The sequence below is a fragment of the Rattus norvegicus genome, chromosome 7 (genome assembly GCF_021556685.1).
Source record: "Rattus norvegicus strain SHRSP/BbbUtx chromosome 7, alternate assembly SHRSP_T2T, whole genome shotgun sequence".
Classification (NCBI taxonomy): domain Eukaryota; kingdom Metazoa; phylum Chordata; class Mammalia; order Rodentia; family Muridae; genus Rattus; species Rattus norvegicus.
In genome coordinates this window covers 15,022,960-15,048,551 of record NC_141540.1, presented here as the reverse complement: position 1 = coordinate 15,048,551, position 25,592 = coordinate 15,022,960, and the positions used below count along the sequence as shown (strand labels likewise).

Genomic DNA, 25,592 nt, shown 5'->3' with positions numbered 1-25,592 from the left:
GACGAGGCAGGGGCTTCACTGAGTTGGTTCACTGAGATGGCTCTCCTTTCCCTGGCTCATAGGTGGGGTCGTCACGGTTCCTCGCATTTCCTCGAACGCGCGCGCAGCCCAATCCCGTGCTTTTGCGCACGCAGCACCCTCACACCCCCGCGTTCCGGCCCCCGCAGATCTAGCCTCTCCGGGGTTTTAAAGCCCATTTCAGAGGCGCGGAGCCCCAGGCTGGGAAGGTTTGGGTAGCATCGTGGGCGGAGGTTCCAGCTCCAAGCTTGGCTGATCCATCTCACGTTCCGAGTGAAACCAGGAAACGACCGGGGGCCCAGGTGGCTTTCCGCTCCGAGGTGGGGTGAGGAACCTTTGCAACTCTTCGGGATTCCCGCGATGGGGCTCTCGCAGCCCCGCCCTCCCGCTCGCGGCCTCTGCGCCGTGGGCTGCGGCGTGCACTTTGCGCACGGTCCCTAAGGTGGGGGCGGAGCGTCCCTCAGTCCGGTTCCCCCTTCCTTTTATTATTTATTATCATTTAAAGGGGCCGCGACCTGAAGTTTTCCGTCCACTCTGTGGCGGCTCTCCAGCTCCCCTCCACCTCCTCCCACCGTGGACGCCCTCAGATTGAGTTGGAGAGGGGGGACCCCGGTGTGGTGTCCTGGGAAAGCTTGGAAAGGGGGACCTTGCAGAGACACCCACCACCTCCTCCTGCGTCCCCGGGGCTGCTGAATCACCGGCGAGGTATTTGCATCTGAGAGCAATTTGTCACACGGCGATTCGTCTGCTGGGTGGGGGAGGGGCGGGGCGGGGGGCCGGTCGCGCGCGGAGACCTCGTCCCTATCCGATCCACACGGATGGAGATGTAGACGCGGCCTAGAGACTCGGTGAGGCGGGTGACCCCGGAGCCAGGAGCGTGCGCCAGGGGAAGGCCAAGGGGGAGAAAGGCCACCGGAGGCCACCAGCAGGCTGGACTCTGGGCACCTGGGCATGCGCCCCCCGGGCCACCCCGAGCGGTAAGGCCTTTTGCAGCTCGGCTCCAGCGATATCCCCTAAAGGTGTCAGCGTAGGGCACCCTGGAAACTGACAATTGCGGGGTCTCCAAAGTTAGGTAAAGACGCGCGCGTAAAGGGGTGCAGGGCTGAGTAGGCGACTCGACGGAATCAGAGTTGGGGTGGCTGTCGCGGTTGTAGATCTTGGAGACCTTCATCCGGTACGCGAGTGCGCGGGGGTCGCGAGTACGCGCTGTCCCCTGGCGGAAGGAAACGGACCCGGAGTGTGTGTGTGTCTGTGTTTGTACGCGCAGAGGACTGGGGGCTGAGCTCTGGGGACGTGGTTTTGCTTTTTCTTATTAAAAAAGATGTTTGGAGATAGGATTTTACTGTGTAGTCCGGGCTGACTAAGAACTCAGCTTAAAGCTCAGACTAGCCTGAAACTCGAGGCCATCCCCCTGCCGCAGCTTTAAGTGCTTGGGAAAATCCCAGGCCGGGCGCGCCACCACGCCCCGGTGCCTCCAGTTCTTTTTCTCTTCAAACCGATGTACAGTGGGGTCCGCCTATCCCCCCATTTCGTCCCCTAGCTCCAGTATACCCTGGGAGTCCCCACTTCTCCCGCGGGGTGCGCACATCCAGAACCCTCCCGTAGGGTCCCAGCCCCCCCACCCTGGCCCCCGGACACAAAAGAGGGAGCAGGAAGCGCGGAGTGCGCGCGTGTGTGTCAACTCGCAGCGGGTTTGTCAAATATCTTCCGTTTTTTACGGCTTGGGCAGCAGGGTTCTCCCCCCCCCCATCTGGAGCTCTCTCTTTCCAAGAAGCCTTTGAAATGCCGACTCCGCTGGGGGGGTGTTTGTTTGTTTGTTGTTCCTTTACATCTGTCCTCTGACTGGGGTGTGTTTTTGCACACGTCTCCTTGGGGGGCACGGTGTCTTCTTTCCCAGCCCCCTCCCCAGCTCCTGCCCTTCCCCCTCCACCTCCCTGGGAGGAGAGAGGGGCCCCTTTCGCCACCCTCGGGCCCTGGCCTTGCACAACTCCAAATAACCGTGTTTTGCAAGGCCTGGCCGAGCTAGTGCTAGTGACCTCTCTCTCTCTCTCTCTCTCTCTCTCTCTCTCTCTCTCTCTCTCTCTCTCTCTCTCTCTCTCTCTCTCTCTCTCTCTCTCTCTCTCTCTCTCCCTCTCTCCCTCCCTCCCTCCCTCCCTTCCCCTCCCCTGCCCTGCCCTGCCCTGCCCTGCCCTCCCCTCCTCTCCCTCTCTCTGACCTGAGGCTTGGAAGTGGTGGGGGACGAGGGTGTGGCTCTGGGACTCGTCCCCACTCCAGCCAGATCCCCCCTTCCACAAACACCAGCTACCAAGTCCTAGTAGATCTTCTAAGAATGTTATAAATTGATGGTGGGGGCTAAGGACAAAGGGCTGGGGGAGGGGTCTATAAGGATGGGCCATATCAGTCTAGGGGTACTGGTACCTCTGAAGGTTGGGGGCACATCCAGGCTGGCCTGGGGGCAGCTTTGGGGTTCCCATCTGCCCCCCTCCACCACCACCAGCTCTACCAGTGGAAACCTACCCTGTTCCCCTCCCCCACCCCTCAACCAGGAAGGGTCATTAAACCAAACAGGCCTGGGAGGGGGGACGGGAGGCTGGGAGAGGGGCTTCCTCTAGCTTTTTCCTTGTACATTCCCCCACCCCACCCTCAAAGAAGGGGCGTCGATTTCAGCATTTCCGTAGGGGTGGGGTGGGGACGTGTGCTCCACCGGGTGGGGGAAGGGTGATGGATCAAGTCAGACTGTGTCCAAAAATGTCCCCTCCAGCAGCAGTTCTTAGGTCTGGTGGACCAGGGTTACCAGCAGCCACAGGGTGTGGAGACAGTGAGTGTTGAAGCTGGATGGCCACTGGTGTGTCCAGGCCTCCAAGATCTTCCTGTCTTGGGAAGTCTAGGGTGACAGGGGTGACCCTTGGTTCCCTTTTCCTTTGGGGCCACCCACCTGCCAGAGATCTGCTGGAAGTGCGGCAGGGGGGGTGTTGGGGTGACCAGATGTCTAGGGAGGGAGACCTTAGATGTCTCCATTCTCCTTGAAGCTCTTGAGAGTGCAGGGGTCTCCTTACTCGGGAGCAGGTGACCAGGATGTCCCTCTTGTGGGCAACAAGCAGCCAGGAGCTGTCATTTCCAGGAGTTATGCATAGACTTTTGAGGTTCAGGTTAGACAGAGGGTGACCTTTCAGACTCTCTGTCTGCAAGGTGAACTAAACTTTCCCCTTGCCCCATGGTCCCTTGATTTCAGACAGTAGGCCCTGGGCACTGTCTACTGTCTGATTGGGGGGTTATGTTGGGGGTCGAGTGTACGGCCTGGGGTCAGGTGGGACCTGGCTCCTGGTGCTAGCCAAAGGATGCCCACAAGGGTTCCTGGCAGGGACACATGCTGTATTCTGGGGCATTTACACCTTGGAGCTCTACAAACTAGTGATGGCAGACCTCTGCTGAGAGCTGGGAGCCGGGAACAGCACAGCCTGGTGCCCACCCTCTGCTGCCTTTCCCAAGTGTGAGACAAGGTGGGCACTTATACCACACTGGTGGCACGCCAAAGCCCAGAGGCCCACCGAGGTATATCTGAGAAAGCAAATTGTGATTGGTCTCCTAGACAGCGACTATAATCTTGGCCAGGGTTTCCAGGGCCTCTCCGGGCTAAGCAACATCTAGAACTTAGAGCCAGAATCCAGAACCCAGAGGGACTCTGAGGTCTAGAAGGGGGGTACAACCAATAAGGAAGAAGGAACACCAGGCCCCTCCCCCACGACTCTTCTTATGGGACAATAACCCCATGGTGTCTCTGGTGGACCTGCCCAGAGGGGACCCAGAGATTCCCTTGGTGTCCACTGCAGTGACCCTGGTCCTGAGGAACCTGCAGACAGGCAGATGAGGGTATGAACCCCTGAGCAGGTGTGAGCTATTCTCCTGACAGCAAAGCTGCCTTCTGGGGAAGGAGGTGTCAGTGGGGCTCAGGTGGAGTCTGACCTCATCTCTTGCTGTGTTCCCCCAGGAGTCTGCAGGTGCTTGAATGAGCCCGACACCAGCCTCTGCCCCTGGGTGCCCGACGTAACAACAAGGATCCCACTGGTCGCCCCTGGCATGCCCCACCAGCCTTCACCCTGAGTTGGCAGCCCCCACCCCTGCCAGCCGTCACCCTGCATTGTTCCGGCTCCCCCGAAGTCCCCACGCTGCAGTGCGGCCAAGACCCCTCCCCACGGGGGCCACCCCCACCAAGTGCCCCTGGTGCCCGGGGTGGCCCGGCCCGTCGGGCCATGAAGCTGCAGGCAGTGATGGAGACTCTTATTCAGAGGCAACAGCGAGCCCGGCAGGAACTGGAGGCTCGACAGCCTCCACTACCCCCACCACCGGAGCCCGCTGGTGTCCAGGCTCGGACCACCATGACAGATGAGGACAGGGAGCCTGAGAATGCCCGTATGCATAGGACGCAGATGGCTGCACTGGCTGCCATGCGGGCTGCTGCCGCCGGCTTGAGACATCCGTCCTCTCCCGGGGGCTCGGAGGACGAAGACACAGCCCAGGGAGGGACTCTGAGTTCACCTGCCCTGCATGGAAGTGGCCAGGAGGGACCGGGACACACTGAGGGAGACGGCCATTTGATGGACATGGGCTCCGATGATGACACGTGAGTGTTAGGGTCTGGGACAGCAGTTCTAATCATTGTTTCTTACGCGGTTGAAAAGTGGGCGTCAGTGAGAGTCACTGAGGGGAGAATGCAGTCTGAGCGAGTGTCTGCTGAGTGCCTCTGTGATTTCCTTGAGGGTCTGCCATACTGGTGTCCTGAGACTCAGTGAAAACTCTGGGGCTGTACCAGATGCTGCCAAGAACATTGAAGCTACCGTGTTATAGGGGAGGAGGGACAAGTTTGGACAGAACGTGACTGAGGAGTGGATGGAAAATTGTTCACATTGAGTGTAGTAGCACTGGGAGCTGGGAGTCGTGTGTGCAAAGGTCCTGGGGCAAGAACTTTGAGATGATGCTTTGGGGCCCCTTATAGGAGTTTGTTCAGGGGCGAAGTATGATATAGACGGGGGGGGGGGGGCTGGAGAGATGGCTCAGCGGTTAAGAGCACTGACTGCTCTTCCAGAGGTCCTGAGTTCAATTCCCAGCCAACCACATGGGGCTCACAGCCATCTGTAATGGGATCCGATGCCCTCCTCTGGTGTGTCTGAAGACAGCGACAGTGTACTCATACATAAAATAAATAAATCTTAAAAAAAAAAAAAAAGACGTGGGCAGGGACCTACTTGGTGCCCTGAGAGGCCTGTGGCTGCACATCCCGTTTGCAGAGGGAGAAACTGAGGCTGGGGCTGTAGGTGGGCTTGTCCTTGCTACTGAGGTAAGGTGGAGCCTGGCTCTCCCCTGACTAGAGGGTGCCCTGTGTCCATTCCAGGAAGCCCAAGTGGGAAGAACAAGAGCTGGAAGAACTGGGGGAAGAGGAAGAGGAGGAGGATGAAGATGACTTTGAGGAAGAAGAGGAGGATGAGGAGGAAGAAGGCCTGGGCCTCCCAGAGTCTGCCAGCCTGGGCTCCGCAGGCCTGTTTACCCGCAAGGCCCCACCTACTCAGACCTTCCGTGGAGACGGTGGTCCCAGAATGCTCAGTGGCCCTGAGCGCCTGGGACCTGGCCCGGCCCACCCCAGTCATGTGGCGTCCCAGATGCCACCACCGGACCATGGGGACTGGACATTTGAGGAGCAGTTCAAACAGGTAGGCCATGTGTTTGGGTCTGGTCCCTTGGGGGCCTTTGATGACCCCCACAGACCCCAGGCATTTTAACTTGGGCACTGCGGGACCCTGGCGAGGCCCTGCCTAGAGCCTGTGTGAGGCTTGACTTTGGGAATACTGTGGGGCTCTGCCCGGTCCTCTCCAGGAGAAAGGTGGTTTGTAGGTGTTGGGGGCTGGCTCAGTGGATGAAGAGCTTGTTGTGTAAACAGGAGGACTGAGTTCGGATCCTCAGTGGATCCTCAGTGCACGTGTGAAAAGCCAAGCACAGTGGCGTGTGCTTTCACAATCCTGGTGTTGGGGTGGAGGCAGGAGGATTCCTGTGACTGGCTGGCCATATAGCCTAGCAGAGTCAATGAGAGATCCTGCCTCAAAACCTAAGGTGGAGAGCTGTAGAGGAAGGTGCCCAGCGCCCAGCTCTGGTTCACGGGCTCTTAGTTCATGAGTTCAGGTGGCCTGGCTCCCCGTGACAAGGCTGTGGAATCAGCCTTGGAGAGCTGTTGTGCCATGGGCGTCGGCTGCAGTGTCCAGAGGGTCCCATGGCAGTCCTGGTCCAGGGTGGGACCGAGGGACACTTGGTGGCTACAGAATTGTGAATGTGCAGAAGCCAGAGCATGAAGGCTTGTGGTGAACAGCTCCAGGGGTGCTGGTTTTGGTGGAGCAGGCAGGAGGCGGTCTATGGGACCCCCACGCAGGCTTCCTGTGCCTGGGAGGGGCATGGAGGAAGCAGGGACTGCCCTAGCTCTTCCCTGCAGGCGGCCAAGCTGGAGGAAGTGGCCAGCAGGGAGCCTTTGAAGTCAGCAGGCCGATGGAAACCAGATGGTTGGCCTGCCCGGCTGGGGCCTTGCATTCCAGCTGGCCCAGCCAACCCTGGGTGTGTGGCCGGGAGGAAACTGGCTCCCGGGCTGGCTCCAGGGCCAAGTCTTGTGTGGCCTACGAGGTGGCCCCAGAGATGGCTGAGGACTCCTGATGTTCTCTCTGTGACAGAGCTGGTCAGAATAGCTTTGTGGGGGGAAAGGGGGACCCTGAGTGCTGCTTTTGGGTAGGGCCTGAGGAACAGGCCCCTTCCCTTCCGATGCAGAAGCCATTGAGCTGAGGCACCAAGAGGTCTCAGTTTGGGTTAAGGTTATGATACTTGGGGGCAGAGCCATGCAAAGGCCCTGGAGCACAAAGAATAGTTTCGAGGAACGGAGAGGGGCTAACCCTCTGCCCTCGTGGGACCTGCTGAGACAGGGCCTGGGCTGGGTGGGGCAGCCTCACCTTCCTTCTCTGCTTCTCGTCCTGGCTTGCTTAGATGCGTGTTGGGCAACCTGACAGCTGATCTGTCAAATGGACGTCACTGCTCCTGGGTGTGACCCAGTCCCACCCTAGGCCCAGAGGTGGCTGTGGGCTTCAACACTGGTCCCCCAGGCGCCCCCCCCCCCGGGGAGATTCTCAGTAAACACACTGCACATCAAAGTCCGTGCTTGGCTGGGCTGTGTTGTCTCCACCCCACTTTGTGCCTCAGTCTCCCTGGCCTGACAGAAGCAGCCTGGGCCATTCTGAAGTGTCTTACCAAGGAGTTGACAGGTCTGTCGCTCTGTCATGGCCTGGAGTTGTGAGTCCCCAAGGTCTGTGCTTTTACTGGAATAGCCACTTTGAGGCCAGGTTACACCTATTACGTTTCCTGACTTGCTCACTGCCCGGCGTTTAGCTCCCTGCAAACCCCAGCAAGTTAGACGCCTCTGTCCCACTGTGTCACAGCTCAGGGACTAAGACGAACCTGAGACTGCCCTTTATGGTCAGAGATCTGTGGGTGTCCCCTGTGCATGCTGACAGACCCCAGTACTCCATGCTGGCTGGGCATATAAAGGGTAGCAGTGCAGGAGACAAAGGGGCGCCAAGAGAGCCATTATCAGGACCTGTCTGGGGAGATCCTGGGCAGGGTCAGAGGTCATGCAGAGACACAGCCTGTGGGGGGCGGGGGTTTCTGTGCAGCTGCAGACAGGGAAACTGAGGACACAGGGAGTAGGCCAACGGGTCCTATAGGAAACAGGACGGGATGGATTTGGGGATGATGTTAGCAGAGACTGCCCTGGGACTGTTCACCATGTTTCTGTGGAAGGTTCCACGTGCCACCCTGCTGGCCTGGCACCTCTGCCGTCTGTGTCAATAGTGGTCCAGCCAGCCCCACAGATGTCAGCCCCAGGCCCGGCAGCCTGTGTTGACTCTGGCTTCTGCCCCACTCCCTTCCCGGCACGTGGCGGTGCTGGCTGGCTGGCTGGCCACTTGGCACTGTCTCCGTGTCTTCCTTCCCGTTCTTGGCCACGGCTGGCTTCCACCAGCTGAGCCAAGACAGCTGGGATCCACCCTGGGCTGTGGGTCTGGGGAGGGGACCTGGGGTGAGGTCAGTGGCTCTGATTAGGATCTGGGTCTCCTGGAATTGGCCACGCATCCTGCAGCTTTCCTGTCTCCATAGGGCCACACCCGGCTCACAGTGGCTTAGCTGGGATTTTTCAAGGTGGCAGTCTTTTGTGGGCTTTTCGTTGTTTCTCTAAGACAGGGCTTCTCTGTGTAGCCGTGGCTATCCTAAACTCTGTAGACCAGGCTGGCCCTGAATTCACTGAGACCTGCTCCCCTGCTCCCCGACCCCCCCACTGGGATTAACAGCATGAGTCATAAGTCATCACATTTAGTTGTTGATGTGACTGACACTTGCCGTGAAGCTCAGGATGCTCTCCCACCTCAGCCTCCGAATCCTGGTTTAATGGGCACGCACCGCCATGCCTGGCTTCTAGCTCACTCACACATTCAAGTTTATGGCCAAGCGAAATAACTATTAAGTTCAGAATGTTCCAGTTTCTCCATCTCCACCTCCACAGCCTGGTCACTTGTCAACTACACAGCTCCCAACGTTCCTGTCCACTGTTCTGGACACTTCCTGTGGCGGAGACCCACCACGCAGGGTCCCTCACTGAGCACAGCCGCCCTGTGCTGTGTCAGTCCCTGGTCCCGCAGGCAGCCGGGCCGTGTGATACAATGGTGTGTGGACCAATTGCTGCCCCGGTCATTGCCTCCGTGCTGACTCTGGCTTCCACCGTTTTGGCTCTCCAGCTTCTGTCTTTGGCTTCCGTGGGTTCGTTCTTGTTCCTCTTGGGCGTGTGCCTGCAGTGAAATTGCTAGGTAGAAGAGTAATAGGATAAGTGCCCATTAGGAGTTCTGTGGACGGCCGCTGACTGTCTCCGTTCCCCATGTGCGGGGAGGGCCCTGCTCCTCCACAGCCTCCTCTGTACTCCGTTCCCTGCCTGCGGAACCCAAGCCTGACCTCAGAAATGGCCGTAGTGTGTGCCTGTTTCCCTCAGCACCAGAGAGGTTGAGGCAGGAGCATTAAGGAGTTCAGGGCTAATGTGAGGCTCTCATTTCCCGCCCAGGCAGACCAGTGTTCACATTTCATCCAGCACGTGAGAGTTAGAGGCAGGAGGATGGCAAGTCCACACCTGAGCTGCATACTGAGTTCCAAAGAACATGTTGGGGGGAAAAGTAAAGTTAATAGGCTCCTTATCCCATCTACAAGGAAGGGACTGTGGAAGGAAACTGAGGCACAGGATGCGCATAGTCCCATGCCTCCCGCCCTCTTCAGATTCTGGCCGAGGGTAGATAGAAAGAACCTGGTAACTACGTGGTTTTAGAGAAAGCCAGCAGCCTCACTGAGCCTCTCCTTCCTTCACAGAGACAGCGAGTCCCTGGCAGGTCAGGAGTCACATATCCCTCTCATAGGTACAGCTCATGATCTGGTGCTGTACGTAGTCCAGGCTGGCTCACTATTTCAGCTGGGGTCCCAGGCCATGTCTTCCACCCTTTCTTCCTCGCCCTTTAAACATGTTTTGTTTTGTTTTACACTTGTTTCTATGTTTGTTTCGTGTGAGTAGCCTGCACGGATGTCAGAGAACAACTGAAGTAGTCCGTTCTCTCCTTCTTTCCTCCGGGTCAGGGGCGGGGATTGAACTCAGGTCACAGGACTTAGCTGCAATCTCCTTTACTCCCCGACCCATCTTGCCCCCTCTCCCTAAAGTCGACTTTTATCTAGGACACCGACCAACATTCCAGCAGAGAGGGAAGCAGAGTGTCTAGGGAGGCCTCTAGCCTGAGGGCAGCTGTTGTGATTTTTTTTTCCCCTCCTGCCTTGTTCCTTATACAGGGAAATGGACAGGGAGCCAGGTGTTGGAAGTGGGAGCTTTGGGCGGGGCTGACAGGTTTGTCTGCAGTCTCCTCACGTGTCCTTGTGCCTGTCGCCTGCCTTGTCTGCCTGGGGCAAAACTTTCATGGCTGCTGATAGTGATAGTTTCCAACACCAGTCACTCACACGCTCTGCTCCTCCTGCTCAGAGTGACACTAGGATCCTCTGGGGCCATGCGGGGACTGGGGAGGAGGTGGGTGGGCAGATCGTTCCCTGTCCTGCCTAGGGGACAAAGGGCTGGGTGGCAGGAAGGGACATAGCAGCAGGGGCTTTGATGAGCATGTAGGAGTCCACTGACAGGCAAGAAGGGAAGGGTTCACGTCTTAGACACTCTAGAATAATCTAGGGAACCAGAGTTAGCCTTCCTGGAGCAGTGAGGAAATAGAGAGGCACTGGGTGAATTTGGAGCCAAGGACTGGAGAGTCTAGAAGGTGAAGGGTAGGCTAATGTTTTCTGAAGCGAGTGGTGTGCCGGGCAGACCGAGGCCGCCTGGGTGATGGTGGCCTGGAGGTCAGTCTCCAGGTTCCAATGGTGGCAGCGTCACTGTCTGGGGCATGTTTGTCTCTGGGCTGCCGGCCAGTTTTGGCAGCCAGCTTCAGCCCAGAGTCTTCCTGGGGCTTAGGAGTCCTGGGTGCCGGGGAGTCAGGGACTGGAGATGTTGGGAAGCCCCTGGGCAACCTCATCAAAGTCGCTGTGGCTACTGGCGCTGAGCCAGAGAGCTGTGGCAGGCACAGGAGGGTGCCTGCCCGCCAGCCCTGGCACCGCGCCCCGACCCGTGCCAACCCCCGGGAACTGCGCTGAGTCAGCCGGAAGAACCTTATCTGGTCCCTACGCCGCCAACTCGGCCACCAGGTCACTGCCGCCAGCCAGGCTCCCCACCCTGTGACCTGTTGTCAAGTTTTGTCCCGCCCCACGCTTTCTAATAACACACGCTACCGCGGAGGGAGCGGTGTCCCAAAAGCTGCGGTCCCTGAGAGGGTGTGGTGGCTGCATCTATACTGGACGTGGGACACCACAGTGATGAACCTGGTGGGCGGCTGCCAGGGCTCTGTGACTGTGACTGCAGGGACCCAGAGCCACGAAGGCAGGTGTCTCACCATCTTTGTGTCTCTATCCCTTGGCCAGTTGTGGATCTGTGCTCGTGTGTGTGTGTGTGTGTGTGTGTGTGTGTGTGTGTGTGTGTGTGTGCTTGTCTGTCTGTCTCTATGTGTCTATATTGTGGAGTATCTGTGCATGTCTGTGTCTGTCTCTATGTCTATGTATCTCTGTATATGTGGGGTATCTGTGTTATGTGTCTACATGTGCATGTGTGTCTATGTGTCATGTGTCTGCATGTTGTGTGCCTATATGTCTAGTGTGGTATGTCTGTGTGTGTGTGCATGTGTGTGTGGTATGTGTGCGTATTGTGTGTCTGTGTGTGGTGTGTCTCTGGTGTGTTTGTGAGTGTCTGTGAGTGTGTCTGTGAGTGTGTGTCTGTATGTGTACATACCCACCCCGCTGTTGGTGAGAGACCTTGCAGAACCTGTGGTCTGGGCACAAACAGGTCAGCTGCTGCCCATGTGGGCCTGTACTGGCTGAGCTGAGGCAGTGACTGTGGAAACTGAGATATAGCCAATGCTGGGTCCTCTATCCCAGGCAGGCTCTGCCTGACTCCTGCCTCAGTTTCCCTACTTGCCACAAAGGCCTGTCTTCAGGGGACCTGTCAACCCATGTAAATAGTCATTCTCAGCGAGGGAGGGAGTGTAGGCTGTAGCAGACATGTCATTTCGAGAGCCAGGTCAGTGTGGCCTCTGCTGGCTGACAAGCATGACCAAGCTTACCCATCCTTAAAACCAGCCCAGGAACGGCCTGGTGCGGCCTGGTGGGTGGCACGCACGGAGTGGCCATGGTCCGCCCCTTCCTGGCTCGCCTGGCCGCGCATGGCCAGCAGACAATTGGGGGTCACAGGGTTAAATGTTAACTAATGTGTCCATTGAAGGCCTGGTCTGGGGACACAGCCTTGCCCCGTGGTCAGGGCCAGGCCAGGGTCTGTGGGTCCTTGAGTGGGTGGGTGGCGGGCTGGTGGGGTCAGCACCCCGGCTACCCCTGGAGACTGCCTCCTATCAGATTCAAATGTGCTGGAGACCAGGCACTGTCGGATCTGCACAATGCCTGCTAGTCAGATAAGGGGCTTATGGCAGGCACCACGCCAGAGCCCTGTGTCCCCACTTCACACACAACCATTCTAGGCTCAGGAAGCGGAGGCAGGAGGATTGCCACACAGTACTTCTCATAACACCACAGACAGGGAGCTGGATCTGGGCTCAGTGGTAGAGCACGTTCACGGCTCTCACACCTCTCAGCCCAGCCAGAGGTGGAGGCAGGTCAGGGAGTTGGAGTTGAGTCTCAAACCCAGATTTGCTGCTCCCCAGATGACTGTCAAGAACAGACTTTCTGGGTCCTTGATAAGCTCAAGTGAGTCTCAGGTCCTGCTCAGGCCTTCGGGAACATTCGTCAGACAACTATTGTGTACTGGGGGTCACATTGAAGGACCCTGCTGTACGGTGGCACACGCCTTTAATCCCAGCCCTTGGGAGGCAGAGGCAGGTTAATCTCTGAGTTTGAGGCCTGCCTGGTCTACATAGCCAGCTCCCAGACAGGCAGAGCTGGGAAGAGAGACCCTGTCCAAAAAAAAAAAAAAAAAAAAATGCAAAAGAGCCCTGCTATAGGAGACCCTGTGGGATACACTGGAGCAGGCAGGTAGGGTGAGCCAGTCTATGTCACTGTCTCCATGGGGTGGGGTCCTGTCTGGGGGAAATGGGCGTGTCCTCATGGCTGATTGAGGTTACCAGCTATGTTCCCAGCTGTGTCCAGCACCTCCATCCAGTCTGGGTGCATCTGTGGCTTTGTGTGTAACAGGAGGAGGGGGCCAATCGAGAGGCTGGGTCTGGATGTTGCCATATGGGGATCAAGTTATAGGAGATTGACATTTGTCCAGTCACCCAGGGATGTGCCGAGGGGAGGTGGGTCCCCCACCCGCCATTTTGTCTGCCTACCCACCCACCCTTTCTGTCTCCAAGGCCATATCTTCCTCATTTCTTCCTCTCAGCCTCAGTTTCCCCTCTGTGAAACAGACAGGGCTTACATCCAGAGCATAGCTGGCTGCTGTCATTTGGTCAGGGTCTTGTTAATGTGTTTGTCTGCCTCCACATCCGGCTGCATAGCAAGGGCCCAGAGCTTGGACAGGGTGCTGGCTGGATGTATCTGGGTTCATTGGCTCTGTTGCTAATGTGTGATGGGAACTCCCTGCAGCGAGAGGTGGACATTCGGAGCCACCCCATAGGGCTGGATTTCACGGTATGAGGACCCCTCCAGCAGGATGTCTAGATGAAGGGTGGGACCCCATTTCTGTCTTAGGACACAAGCTTTGGTCTGTCTTTATCCTTTTGTGCAGCCAACGAAGGGATACCAGTCCCCGGGTCCTGTCCTGAGAATCCAGTGTGACAGCCAGGTTCACACTGTTCCATAGGGAAGTCCTTCTGGTATTTCCGAGGCCATGCGGGGAGATAGCTGGAGAAACTAGTAACTGTAGGATTCTAGGCGGGGCTCCGCCCTGACCACGCCCCCAGCCCCCCACTGGAGGATTCTGGGCGGGGCTCCACCTCAAGCCACGCCCCAAACACGCTCGCACAAAGATTTTGTTTTGGCCTTTTGTGGTCCTTCTGCCTTTACCTCCCCAGTAGCTGGGGTCAACAAGTTGCGAGCCACTGCGCTTAGCTTCTGACCTTTGAACAGTTGGCCCTCGCACTAGGCATTGCCCTTCACTGATCTCTGTGAGGTCCCAGCGAGTCTCTGAAAGGCTCCACAGTGGCTCTTCAGTCTCTTTTTGCTTCCGTAGGGCTTAGGGAGGTCACCTTGGGCCTTTGCCACTCAGACTTCTTTGCACTTTCTGTCTTTGCCATTGCCTGTATGTTGATCCCAGGGCTGCCCAAGCCCTGTGTCTCCGTTTCCCAGTTGTAAAGCAAGCTAGCACGAGCAGCTCTGCTCTGCCATCTGGCTGTCTTCCTTGGGCTTGACCTTTGCCGGGCACGTGTCTTGTCATCAACCTGGAAGCTCTGGGCACAACCCCCTTCCTTCACAGGAAGTGAGGCTGACCTATAATCTACTCAGAAGAAAAAGTTGAGTTGGAGGTCTGCAAGTTTCCTTGCAGCCAGGAACCCAGAGGCCAGCGTGTGTAGCAGCCACTCCTGTGGTTCCGAATGGTCATTTCAGAAGGGCTATTAATATCTGCCTCGTGGGTGAGGAGGCATCCAGTGTGCTCTGAGGGGAGAGGGGGCCAGCCTCTGCAGGAGGCAGCTGAACAGACAGATGTTTGACCCAGCCCAGAATCACTTCCCCAATTTCCTAAGAGCCAGAGCTGGCCCGCATTGCCCACAGAACTGACGGGAAATGAAAGAGCTGGGTGGCCAGCTTGGAGGGGAAGCCCCTGCCCCTCAGGTGCACCCTGCGGCCAGAAGGGGGCTGGGGCAGCAGAAAGTTGCACATTCATGATGCTCTTGCTGTACGCAGAGGGCCCGGGGAGACTTCTCTCTTAGAGTGCTTAGCATCCCTCCAAGATTAATTTACCCATTTTCGGTAGACGTCTGCTCAACCCTGACCACTCCCCCAGCCCCTCACCGGGAGCTTCTGGGGGGCGGGGGCTACACCCCTGTTTTACATCCCCAGTCCTCTTTTCATTTTGAGAAGGGGTTTCACTAAGTTACCCAGGGTTGCCTTGAACTTGAGTCCTCCTGGGAGAGTTCGTCTTCCCAGCTGCTGGCCTGGTCCTCGCATCCGGTCATAGCGCACCCGTGGTCTGTCGTCGGCCTCAAGAGCTCAATAATGTTTACAACACTCCAAATATGAAAATGGCAGCCCAAGACCTTCACCCCGTGCCCCGTGGGTCAAAGGAGAAAGGCACCGGGGGAAGAGCCGGTGGAGTAGCGCTGCGCTGGTTCCCACCCATCCAGTTGCCATCCCAGGCCTCAGTAAGCCCCTCCTACAGGGTTTCTCTGTGCACCCCTGCCGATCCTGGAACTTTCTCCGTAGACCAGGCTGGCCTCTGCCTCCCGAGGGCTGGGATTTCCGGCGTGCCCCACCCCACTCCGCCCTGCCGATTGGATTTCTTTTTTTTTTTCTTTTTTCTTTTTTTCGGAGCTGGGGACCGAACCCAGGGCCTTGCGCTCGCTAGGCAAGCGTTCTACCGCTGAGCTAAATCCCCAACCCCCCCTCCCCCATTGGATTTCTTGACCGCTGCTCTAACTCGGGCATCTCTGTGGCTCTGACCTTTGCAGTCAGTACTATGTGGCCAGTGCTTGGCATCCCCTCCAACCAGTGCTTTACAACTGGAAAAATGTATTTCTTTTTTATTTTATTTCACGTTTTGAGACAGGGTCTGATGTCGTTTGAGGCTGGCCTCAAACTCAGTATATAGCCTAGTCTACCTTGAGCTTCAGACTCTCCTGGCCTCTCGATGCTGGGATGGAACTTAAATTCGTTTTGAGACAGGGCCTCCCCTGTGCAGCATGGGCTGACCTGGAAGTCATAGCGTCTCCTGTCTCACCCTCCTCCAGTGTAGGGTGTTAGGTGTACACTACCACACCCTGGGGTCCCATCGAAAAGGATCAGCCAAGTGCCCAGCTGGTCCTTGGTGATCTGTTACTCACAGATCACCTCTGCCTCAGTTCCTGGAAGCGAAGAATGTGTCCAGGTGAATCCTGAGCACTGTGCTGGTAGCAGGATAGAATGGGTGTGTCTGCCCAGGAGGGTTCGGAATTCCCCCACAGAGCTGAGTCATCTGGTGCCCAAGGCTTCGCTGCAGTGGGAAAGGGGACTTAGATGAAGGACCAGACAGTGCAAAGGCCCTGGGGCCCGGCTCTGTAAAGACACCCAGGAGGCCCAGATGGCCAGGCACGGTCTCTTCCTGGTAAGAGTGGCAGAGGTTAGCAGACCTGTCTGGCAGGAAGGAAGAGGGGAGATGTGTGGCCCAGTCCTGAAACTACAGAGCTCTGAGCCCCTCATCCCTGGGCAGCTGGGAGAAGGAAGCGTTCTGATGGGGTTGGGAGTTTGCTGCAGGCTATGGGGGGAAATCACAGCCTTTGTGTCTGGGTGTTCTTATAAAGATTGTGAGAGGGGTTGGGGATTTAGCTCAGTGGTAGAGCGCTTGCCTAGTGCAAGGCCCTGGGTTCGGTCCCCAGCTCCGAAAAAAAAAAAAAAAAAAAAAGCAAAAAAAACAAAAACGAAGAAACAAAAAGGGCACAGTCAGTGCTCGAAACCTGGAAGCCGCAGCTGCAGCCCACTTGATTTTTGATACAAGGTTTCTTTGTAGCCCTGGCTGTCTCGGAACTCACTCTACAGACCAGGCTGGCCTGGAACTCACAGAGATCTGCCAACCTCTGCCTGGAGTACTGGGATTAAAGATGTGTGCCCCCCAATGTGGTCAAAGAAAGCCCTTTTAAGAACTCCTTACAGAGAGTGAACATGCACAGGGAGACTCAAGCAGAGACTCCCCAAGAGCCTTCAAGGCCCCTGTGTCTCCAGATGGCTTTTCTGGGTTCCCCGCTCACCTGGGGGTGTGGGGGCTGCTGACTCAAATCTGATCACTAAGGAGAAAACAGGTTGAGTTCCCACAGCAGGTGCCAGTGTGCCTTTAAAAAGCGTCCCCAGTCAGGGAGGTGAGGTTGCCACCTGCCTTCCCAGCACTGCTGGGGCGAGGAATAGGGCAGAAGGCCAGCCTGGGCTAATGAGTCCTTCCTCAAAATAAATAAATAAAACCAAAAATGGTCCCATCTGTCAGGTGACCACTGCCTTTCATGGGGTTCTGGAGCCTGGAGACCAAGCTGGGTGTCAAACTTAGACCAGAGTCAGTCTTTGTGTGCCTGCTGTTCCCCAAACCGAAGGAGTGTAGGGAGTTTTCATGCTGGGTTGGGTCCAGGCCCTACACAAATGTCTTCGTTCCTGGGGTCCACCCTGCCTGGCGCCTGTCCCAGGTGAGGCCCTGTGGACTTTGGAGCCCTGGGGAGCCAGTAGGGGGCCTGGGCTGCCACAACCTGGGGGACAAAGGTTTTCTCAGGGGCCCCACACATGCATATGTGTGTGTGTGAGCGCGTGCGGGCAACACACACACACACACACACACACACACACAGAGCAGTCTTTTTTTTTTTTTAACGGCTGAGGACAACCAGGGCCCCTCTGCTCTGGGGACACCGCCCTGGGCCCCTGTGGGAACGGCCCTGAGCGCCCAGGTGTGGTCAGAACAGAAACCTACAGATGGGATGTGACCGTGGGCAGCTGGGCCCCAGGGCTAGCCAGGTCTGGAAGGGTTGGTGCTGGCTCAGGCCTGTCCTCCCAGCTCTCAGGAGATAGAAGCAAGAGGGTTGCCAGGAGTTCCAGGTTAGACCCTGTCTCAAGACAGACAGACACACCACACACACACACACACACACACACACACACACACACACACACACACACACCCCAGTTGGAAAGTTCTCATAAAGGAAAAACAAAACCCCGGCAAACAGGGGCTGGGGATTTAGCTCAGTGGTAGAGCGCTTACCTAGGAAGCGCAAGGCCCTGGGTTCGGTTCCCAGCTCCAGAAAAAAAAGAACCAAAAAAAAAAAAAAAAAAAAAAAAACCCCGGCAAACAAACAAAGGCCACAGTGCTAGGCGTACGGCCAGAAGGGGAATCAGACACTGTTCCCTAGAGCCAGCTTCTCCAGTGTGGGACTTCATCCTCCCACAGGGAAGCCAGAAGGAGGGCCAGATCTCCATAAAGCTAGGGCTTTTACAGCCTGTCTTTGTTGTTGACCCTTCCCCACAGGCAGCTAGGGGATCCCCATGGGTCCCCCATTTATGGCTTTGAATTGATGTCCTGTACCCCTAGGCTTCCCATCAGGCCTTGCTACCTCTGGTCCTTTGGAATCTCTTAGGAGAAGAGACATGGATGGTGCCTTCCATAGTGAGGCAGCTGCACACCACGCTGAGCCTCAGTTTCCCCTCCCTGAAGGCAACCGTTCAAGATAGCACTGTGTTTGGAGTGGCAGTTGTTGTTTTGAGACAGGGTCTCATGGAGCCCAGGCTAGCCTCCACCTCCTGAGTACTGGAATGACAGGGCCCATTGCTAAGATGCCTGGTTTATGAGGTGCTGGGGGGTGGAACCCACCACAGCCTTGTGAGCTGGGTGAGCGCTCCACCCACTGAGCTGTAGGCGCTGCCCTTCTGTCTTGTTCGTTCTCTCTCTCTCTCTCTCTCTCTCTCTCTCTCTCTCCTCCTCCTCCTCTTCTTCCTCCTCCACCTCTTCCTCCTCTTCTTCCTTCTCCTCCTCCTCCTTCTCCTCCACCTCCTCCTCCTCTTCTTCCCCCTCCTCCTCCTTTTCTTCAGATTTTTCAAGACCGGGTCTCTCTGTGTAGCTCTGGCTGTCCTGGAACTTGCTCTGTAGACCAAGCTAACCTCAAACCCCCAAATCTGCCTGCCTCTGGCTCCCTGAATGCTGGGATTAAAGGCTTGCTATCACAATCTGGCTTGCTTTTAAATGAAGATGGGGAACCTGAGGAAGGAGTCTCTCTATAACACTGTCATGTGGAGTGGACCATGCCCACGAGGGTAGACCCTGGAGACCAGGAAAGGGTTCTAGAGTTATAGCCATTGCTGTAAGGTGGAGGGTCTGGGATTCCCCAAGGTCTCAAGTCCTCCCCTGGGATTGGAGGCTCTAGCCACTCCTCTGGTCACAAGTCCACCCACCATCTCTCTGCCCATCTGTGCTACACCGCACACATCAAGGTGGCGGAAATCAAGTTGCAGTGTGGGGCATTTATTAGGTGCTTGCTGTGTACCAGACACACGTGGATCCACGTTCTCGGGCTCTGTGCTCCTCACCAGAGAAGGCAGAACCCCCTTGGGGAGATGTGGAGGCCCCAGCTGGCCCTGGGTGCTTGTGTGTGGCACCCAGAGGCCCCTCAAGGCCCCACACCCCTCAGGCAGCCTGGAGAGGGAAAGCAGGCCTCCCTGGACTCAGGAATGTGGGCCGGCCAGTCTGGTGCTGGCTGGCCCAGGGTGGGGTGCAGACAGAGCTGGGCAGCTGACAGCTGGGCCACCCAGGGCAGAGGCCTGGGCTCCTGACTCCCTTCTAGGATGGCAGTCTACCCCCATCAATGGTCTTCATTGAACAGATGGAGAAAATGAGGCATGGTGGGGCGGCGGGAGTGGGGGCAGGAACATGCACGGTGTGTGTCGGAAGGATGGTCTGGCCCCAACTGCCTGCGCTTGCTCCCACCAAGCTTTTGGAGGCCAAATGATGGATCACGCAGACCCAGGTGTAATTGGTGGTTTCTAGGCCCCCCACGTCCAGCCAGCTGCATTCCTGGAGGTTAATTTGAAGCCTGGTATTCAGTGGAGCATCTAATTATCCCCGCCCCACTTCCCTCGGCTCGCCAGAGTCGCAGCACCCACAGACACCCAGGACATAGTCCTGTGACAGCAGCCCCGCATCACCCCCACCACCCGCCAACCACACAGCCTGGGTGGGCAGAAGGTCGCTCAGTCACTCTACACAGGAGATGAGAAAAAGGAGCCCAGGCCTCAGGAACTGGGCAAACAGGAGATTGATGGACTTGTGGAATAAGGCCCAGAGCTCCCAACCCTGGGGGAGGTGGGAAGGACCATTGGTTAGTGACCCCTAGCCGTTGTGGAGGGGGCTGGCATTGTCTGCGACTTGGGGTGTGTGGGGTTGGCTGAGCTCCTGTTGCTGTCCCCCTGTGGTGGGGACGTGTCTCTCCCACCCACCAACCCATCCCAACTCTATGCCCACAGCTCTATGAACTGGACGCAGACCCCAAGAGGAAAGAGTTCCTGGACGACCTGTTCAGCTTCATGCAGAAGCGGGGTGAGCACCTCCCAGGGCAGAAAGGTCTGATGGGGGAGCAAGAGCATCTCCCGTGAGTGCTCCCCAATATCTGACTGTCCCCAGCTCCACCTCCAGCGCCTCAGGTGGACCAGGGACAACCCTCCCCACCCCAAACTCCCTCTCCCTGGAGGGCGAGACCGGCTGGGTCTGGGTCATTACAACCCGTGTTGTACGGGAGGAAACTAAGGGCCGAGGAGGGGTCCGGGCCTCAGCCGTGCAGCAGGAAGGGGTGGAGGGGGCCTGAGGCCAGCCCGGGGCCATCGCTGGGGCCCAGCTTCTGTAAACACAGGCTTGCAGTCCTGCCCACCGGAAGGCAAAGAAGAAGGGGTACTGTGGCCTCCTGATCCTGTGGCCCAGCCCAGTGGCCTCTGAGTTAACCCTTCCATGGCGGGGTGTGGCCTGCGGGTCCCTGTGGGTGTGAGGAAGCCCCTGAGCTATCCATAGGACCCACAGGACCCAGCCCTCGGGTCCAGCCCTGTTGCCTTCATGTGGCCGGAGAGATCTCCCCTCCCGGCCTTATCGTGCATGCCCACCTGCCCCAGCCCCGCACAGGCAGGAGGCCTCCAGCTGCCTCTGGGCCACAGAGCTGACCATCCTGCTCACCACCCCCAACCATAACGGGGTCAGCAAGGCCAGGGACCTTAACGCTTTAATGTAGCCACTGACCACAAAGGGCCATGAAAGCCCAAATCTAGCCCTGCCTCCCTCACCCAGTCAAACCAACAAACTCCTCTGTCCCCCTTAGAACCCCAGTCGTCGTCGTGTCACTGATGCTTTGTTCTGAGGTCTTCGGTAATTAGGAACTGGAATTCAAACCACCATCACTCACCCTGTCAGCACAACCTGCTGCCCACAGGTCCCTTCTTTGGGAGGGAAAGATGACCCTGCCCCCTTGTATCAGAAAGCAGAGGCCTTGAAACAGAATTCTCTCAGAGTTTGCTGGAGATGGGAAATGGTAGGGGGAGGTATCCTGCCTGTGCGCCTGCCACCTTCCCCCACCTTTCCTGGCCTCAGCCCCGCATCAGGTCCTAGACTATATAAACTCCTCCTCCACCAGCCTGCCCTCTAGGATCAAGCTTCGATTGAAAGGGTGGGTTCGAGATCCACCTCACAGTGACCACCCTGGGCACTCCTTGACTCACACCCAAGAGAGGTTTTGTTACTCTCAAGAGGCAGGGGGTGGCTAAGGGTAGGAAAGGGTCTCCCAGTGCTGTCTTGCAGGGACTATGGAGTCCCAGTGCAGGTGAGGCAGGCCTCAGAGCATCCGGTTCAGTAAAGAGGGTGGGAGGCTTCCCTCTCACGAGACGGAGATGAATCGTCACCAAATCTGTGGCTGGGGTTGAGGCTGTCAGTGTTCAGTCTTCAGTGTTCTTTATTGAGCACTTGCTGTATACCAGGCTGGGTTGTGAAGGCCCTTCCTAAGCAGGCTGGCAGGGAAGGCCTTCTGGGCCTACAACTTCACAGACAAGAGTCCGGGTATGGCTGGGCTCTGAGCTGGGCCTGGGGCATGAAATACAAAAGCTTTAGCGTGTAGATGGGCAGAAAAGTGTAGGCCCTGTCTGTAGCAGGCCTGGGAAACAGAGGTGAAGTTTTGAGGGATGCAGAAGCCATGGAGTCACCAGGTGCAGAAGGGATATTCTTGCTTTCACACTGAAAATCCTATTCGCCCTCCCTGCCCCCACCAAAGCCTGCCACACACTCTGGGGATGGCCAAGGAGGGACAGAGGCTGACAGAGGAAGGGCCCTGGGGATGTTCTGTGGTTGTTTGGCAACTACTGTTGTTGGAAACCTGGAGTGGGAAGATCCGGGGCCTTGGAGTCTCCTGTGGGTCCTCCCAGGCCCAGTGAGCAGGGGCTTCTCTTGAGGAAACTGAGGCAGGCAGGTGTGTTGCCCAAGAGAGGGTGATGCTGCTCTAGAAAGGTTTAGGGAGCGTGTGTGTGTGTGTGTGTGTGTGTGTGTGTGTGTGTGTGTGTGCTCGGCGTGCATCTGCACAGGAAGTCCTGCTGTGGAGTGGGAGGGGGGAGGGTGGGGTGACACACAGAGCCCTGCAGAGTCCAGGACATGTGACTCAAGGTGGCCAACGTGCCAGGAGCCCCAGCCCCTGCCTGATTCTGGCAGGTTCAGTGAGCAACCTTCCCCCTCCCCCCCCTCCATACCCCACAGGCACTCCGGTGAACCGGATCCCCATCATGGCCAAGCAGGTCCTCGACCTGTTCATGCTGTATGTGCTGGTGACGGAAAAGGGCGGTCTGGTAGAGGTTATCAACAAGAAGCTGTGGAGGGAGATCACCAAGGGGCTCAACCTGCCCACCTCCATCACCAGTGCTGCCTTCACACTTCGGACACAGTGAGTGCCAGGCCTGACCACCATGTTCTGGGATAGCCCACCACCTCCTCCTCCTCAGATAGCCCACCTCCTCCTCCTCAGCACACCACCTCCTCCTCCTCAGCCCACCACCTCTTCCTCAGCCCACCACCTCCTCCTCAGATAGCCTACCACCTCCTCCTCCTCAGATAGCCCACCATCTCCTCAGACAGCCCACCACCGCTTCCTCCTCAGACAGCCCACCACCTCTTCCTCAGATAGCCCACCACCTCCTCCTCAGATAGCCCACCACCACCTCCTCCTCAGACAGCCTACCACCTCCTCTTCCTCAGCCCACCACCTCCTCCTCAGACAGCCCACCACCTCCTCCTCAGACAGCCCACCACCTCCTCCTCAGACAGCCCACCACCTCCTCAGATAGCCCACCTCCTCCTCCTCAGCCCACCACCTCCTCCTCAGATAGCCCACCACCTCCTCCTCAGATAGCCCACCTCCTCCCTCTTAAGACAGCCCACCTCTTCTGACCTGAGATAACCGATAACCTGTGTTCTGAGATACCCCTCCACCTCTCTCCTGAGCCTGGGGCAAGGTGACACTCCCCTGGTTCTCTCCAGTGCCATCTTGTCTCCCTGTCCACAGGTACATGAAGTATCTTTACCCCTATGAGTGTGAGAGGCGAGGCCTGAGCAGCCCCAATGAGCTCCAGGCTGCCATAGACAGCAACCGCCGGGAGGGCAGGCGCCAGAGCTTCGGGGGCTCCCTCTTTGCTTACTCACCCAGTGGAGCCCACAGCATGCTGTCCTCACCCAAGCTACCGGTGACTTCTTTGGGCCTTGCTGCCAGCACCAATGGCAGCTCTATCACCCCAACACCCAAGATCAAGAAAGGTGAATCATGAGGGGAGGAGATTGTCCTTTTATTTCTCTAGGTAACCATGATAAACCCAAGTTAGTAAGAAAGAGTTCTCTTTATCCCTGTCTGTTCCCGAGGCAGACATTACTAGTCAATTCCTGCTCTTCAATCCCCTGTCTACAGCAGAAAGACAACAATTAGTCAATCTTCATCCTGCATTTCTTTGCCATGACAGACATGCCTCATGTATGACCTATCTTCTGTTTGTAGAATACATTGCTAACTGAGTTCTGCTTTTCGTGTCTACACTAGGGCAGACATTATTAACTGAGCATTGCACCCCTTTCTACTCAATCATGGCTTCAGTCTCTGGTGTGTGACAAAGGTTACTAACTTGTCGCTTGTGTTTCCTTCTAAGCTGTGGAGGGAGACCTTTGACACATACCAGACCCTCCAGACATGTCATAACACTTTGACCTTTGAACCACCCTGATGCTGGGTACCCCTGAGCAGCTCACTAATCTTTGCTGCGCTTGACTTATGTATCAGGTGGGAAGCTACCCGAGTTTCGTGAAGTTGTTGGAAAGCATCCTGTGAATGAAGTCCCCAGCACGCACAAAGCCCAGGTCCACATGTTCTCAATAAGAAAGTCCCCACTAGTGTAGACAGTCTTGTCTGCAGCGACACTGAATTCTTACCGACAGGTACTGCCGAGGCAGTAGCTCAGTGGGTAGAGTACTCGGCCAGTGAGCCGTGGGTGCCATGCCAACACCATCTAAGTGAGGCATGACGGTGCACATCAACTGTTATCCCCGTGCTTAGGAGGTAAACCCGTTGGGAGTGTCTGTTTCTCTTCACCTTGGTGGCAGCAAAGCCAGCTCTTCCCCAGGTCCCTCCTGACCATCTGTCCCTCTTCTGTCTGTCTAGAGGAAGACTCAGCCATCCCCATCACAGTCCCAGGCCGCCTACCCGTGTCTCTGGCAGGCCACCCTGTCGTAGCAGCCCAGGCAGCGGCTGTGCAAGCCGCAGCAGCCCAGGCTGCAGTTGCGGCCCAGGCAGCCGCCCTGGAACAACTCCGGGAGAAGCTGGAATCCACGGAGCCTCCGGAAAAGAAGATGGCCCTGGTTGCAGATGAGCAGCAGCGTCTCATGCAGCGAGCCGTGCAGCAGAGCTTCCTGGCCATGACAGCCCAGCTGCCCATGAACATCCGGATCAACAGCCAAGGTACCACCACCTCGGAGCCTCCACGTCCCCATGTGTGCCAGGCGGAGAAGAGAGGTGTCCAGGGCTAGTGCAGCCCTGTAAGAGACTCAGTCTGTCCAGTTGGGAACCTGCAGCCTCCAAGGAGATGGTTAGAATTCGTGTCATGTGGAGTCCTGGGTCGAGGGTCACACATGGCGGTCTGTACCCGTCATCCCAGCTGTAGGGTGAGTGAGTCCAGGACTAGCTCGAGCTACCTAACCACGCTTGGTCCTGAGAATTAACAAGTAAATGAAGTAACCCCACCGGTAATTTTGAAAGCCCTTAGAGAGGAGGTAGACAGGAATCAATCGAGGCACTGCCCAGGGTACCTCTGACCTCCATGGTGGGTCTCCTGTCCCTATAGCCTCTGAGAGTCGCCAGGACCCAGCTGTAAATCTCACCAGTGCCAATGGCAGCAACAGTATTAGCATGTCCGTGGAGATGAACGGTATTGTATACACAGGTAAGGCTCCAGGGTCCTCCCAGCACTGCCCGGGGAGGACAAGACTCTTGGCTGGGGGAGGGGCCGGTCAGAGGTCAGAGGACCTCTTGTGGGAGTCTGTTTTTCTTTTTTCAACCTGAGTCCTGGTGATCCAACTCGGAATCTGGGGGCAGCAAGCACCTTTGCCCACTGACCTATCTTGCCAGTTTCACCCATTTGACTCCGTTGGCAGACAGGGTCTTGCCAGTGCACTGTGGTTGGTCTTGAAAGCCCTCTGTATCTTGCATTGGCATCACACCAGTGATCCCCCTGCCTCAGCCTCCTGAATTGCTAGGATCGTAGGCCTGTGCCCCTGAGAAGCCAGCCCTGTGACATGTCTCTCCTTTGTCTTTGACCCAGGGGTGCTGTTCGCTCAGCCACCACCTCCTACGCCACCTCCCGCCTCCAGCAAAGGTGGTGTGAGCAGCATTGGTACCAACAACACCATGGGTAACCGGACAGGAGCCAGTGGCAGTGCTGGCAGCAGCGGCCAGGTGGGGCTGGCTGGGGTATCTGCACCCACCATGTCTTCTACCTCAAATAACTCCTTGCCTTAAAAGGAAACCAAGTTGCATGGCTGCCCACCCGCCACAGGAACCACATGGCCACACAGGGGGACCTGGGACGTCAGAAGAATCCCAGTGGGCTGGGCAGATTCCCAAGGAGCCACACTGACGCCAAAAAGGAGAGAGAGAGATAGAGAGAGAAAGAGAGAGAGAGAGAAAATATATATATATATACATATATATATATACATATAGAAAGAGATAGGTAGATGGAGAAACAGATCTAATAAATCAGGGCAAAGCAAA

At 56.9% G+C, this 25,592-nt stretch overlaps 1 protein-coding gene across 4 annotated transcripts; it reads left to right on the top strand.

Annotated features, from left to right (window-relative positions):
• The first annotated feature begins 519 nt into the window (after positions 1–519).
• Arid3a (AT-rich interaction domain 3A) lies at positions 520–25,592 on the top strand. Of its 4 annotated transcripts, none has more exon segments than NM_001437954.1 (9): positions 520–723; positions 4,007–4,639; positions 5,408–5,723; positions 19,786–19,858; positions 22,043–22,226; positions 22,845–23,092; positions 23,985–24,281; positions 24,664–24,762; positions 25,141–25,592. In NM_001437954.1, coding segments are annotated over 8 exon segments (1,785 nt in total). In that variant the 5' UTR covers positions 520–723; positions 4,007–4,268; the 3' UTR covers positions 25,338–25,592.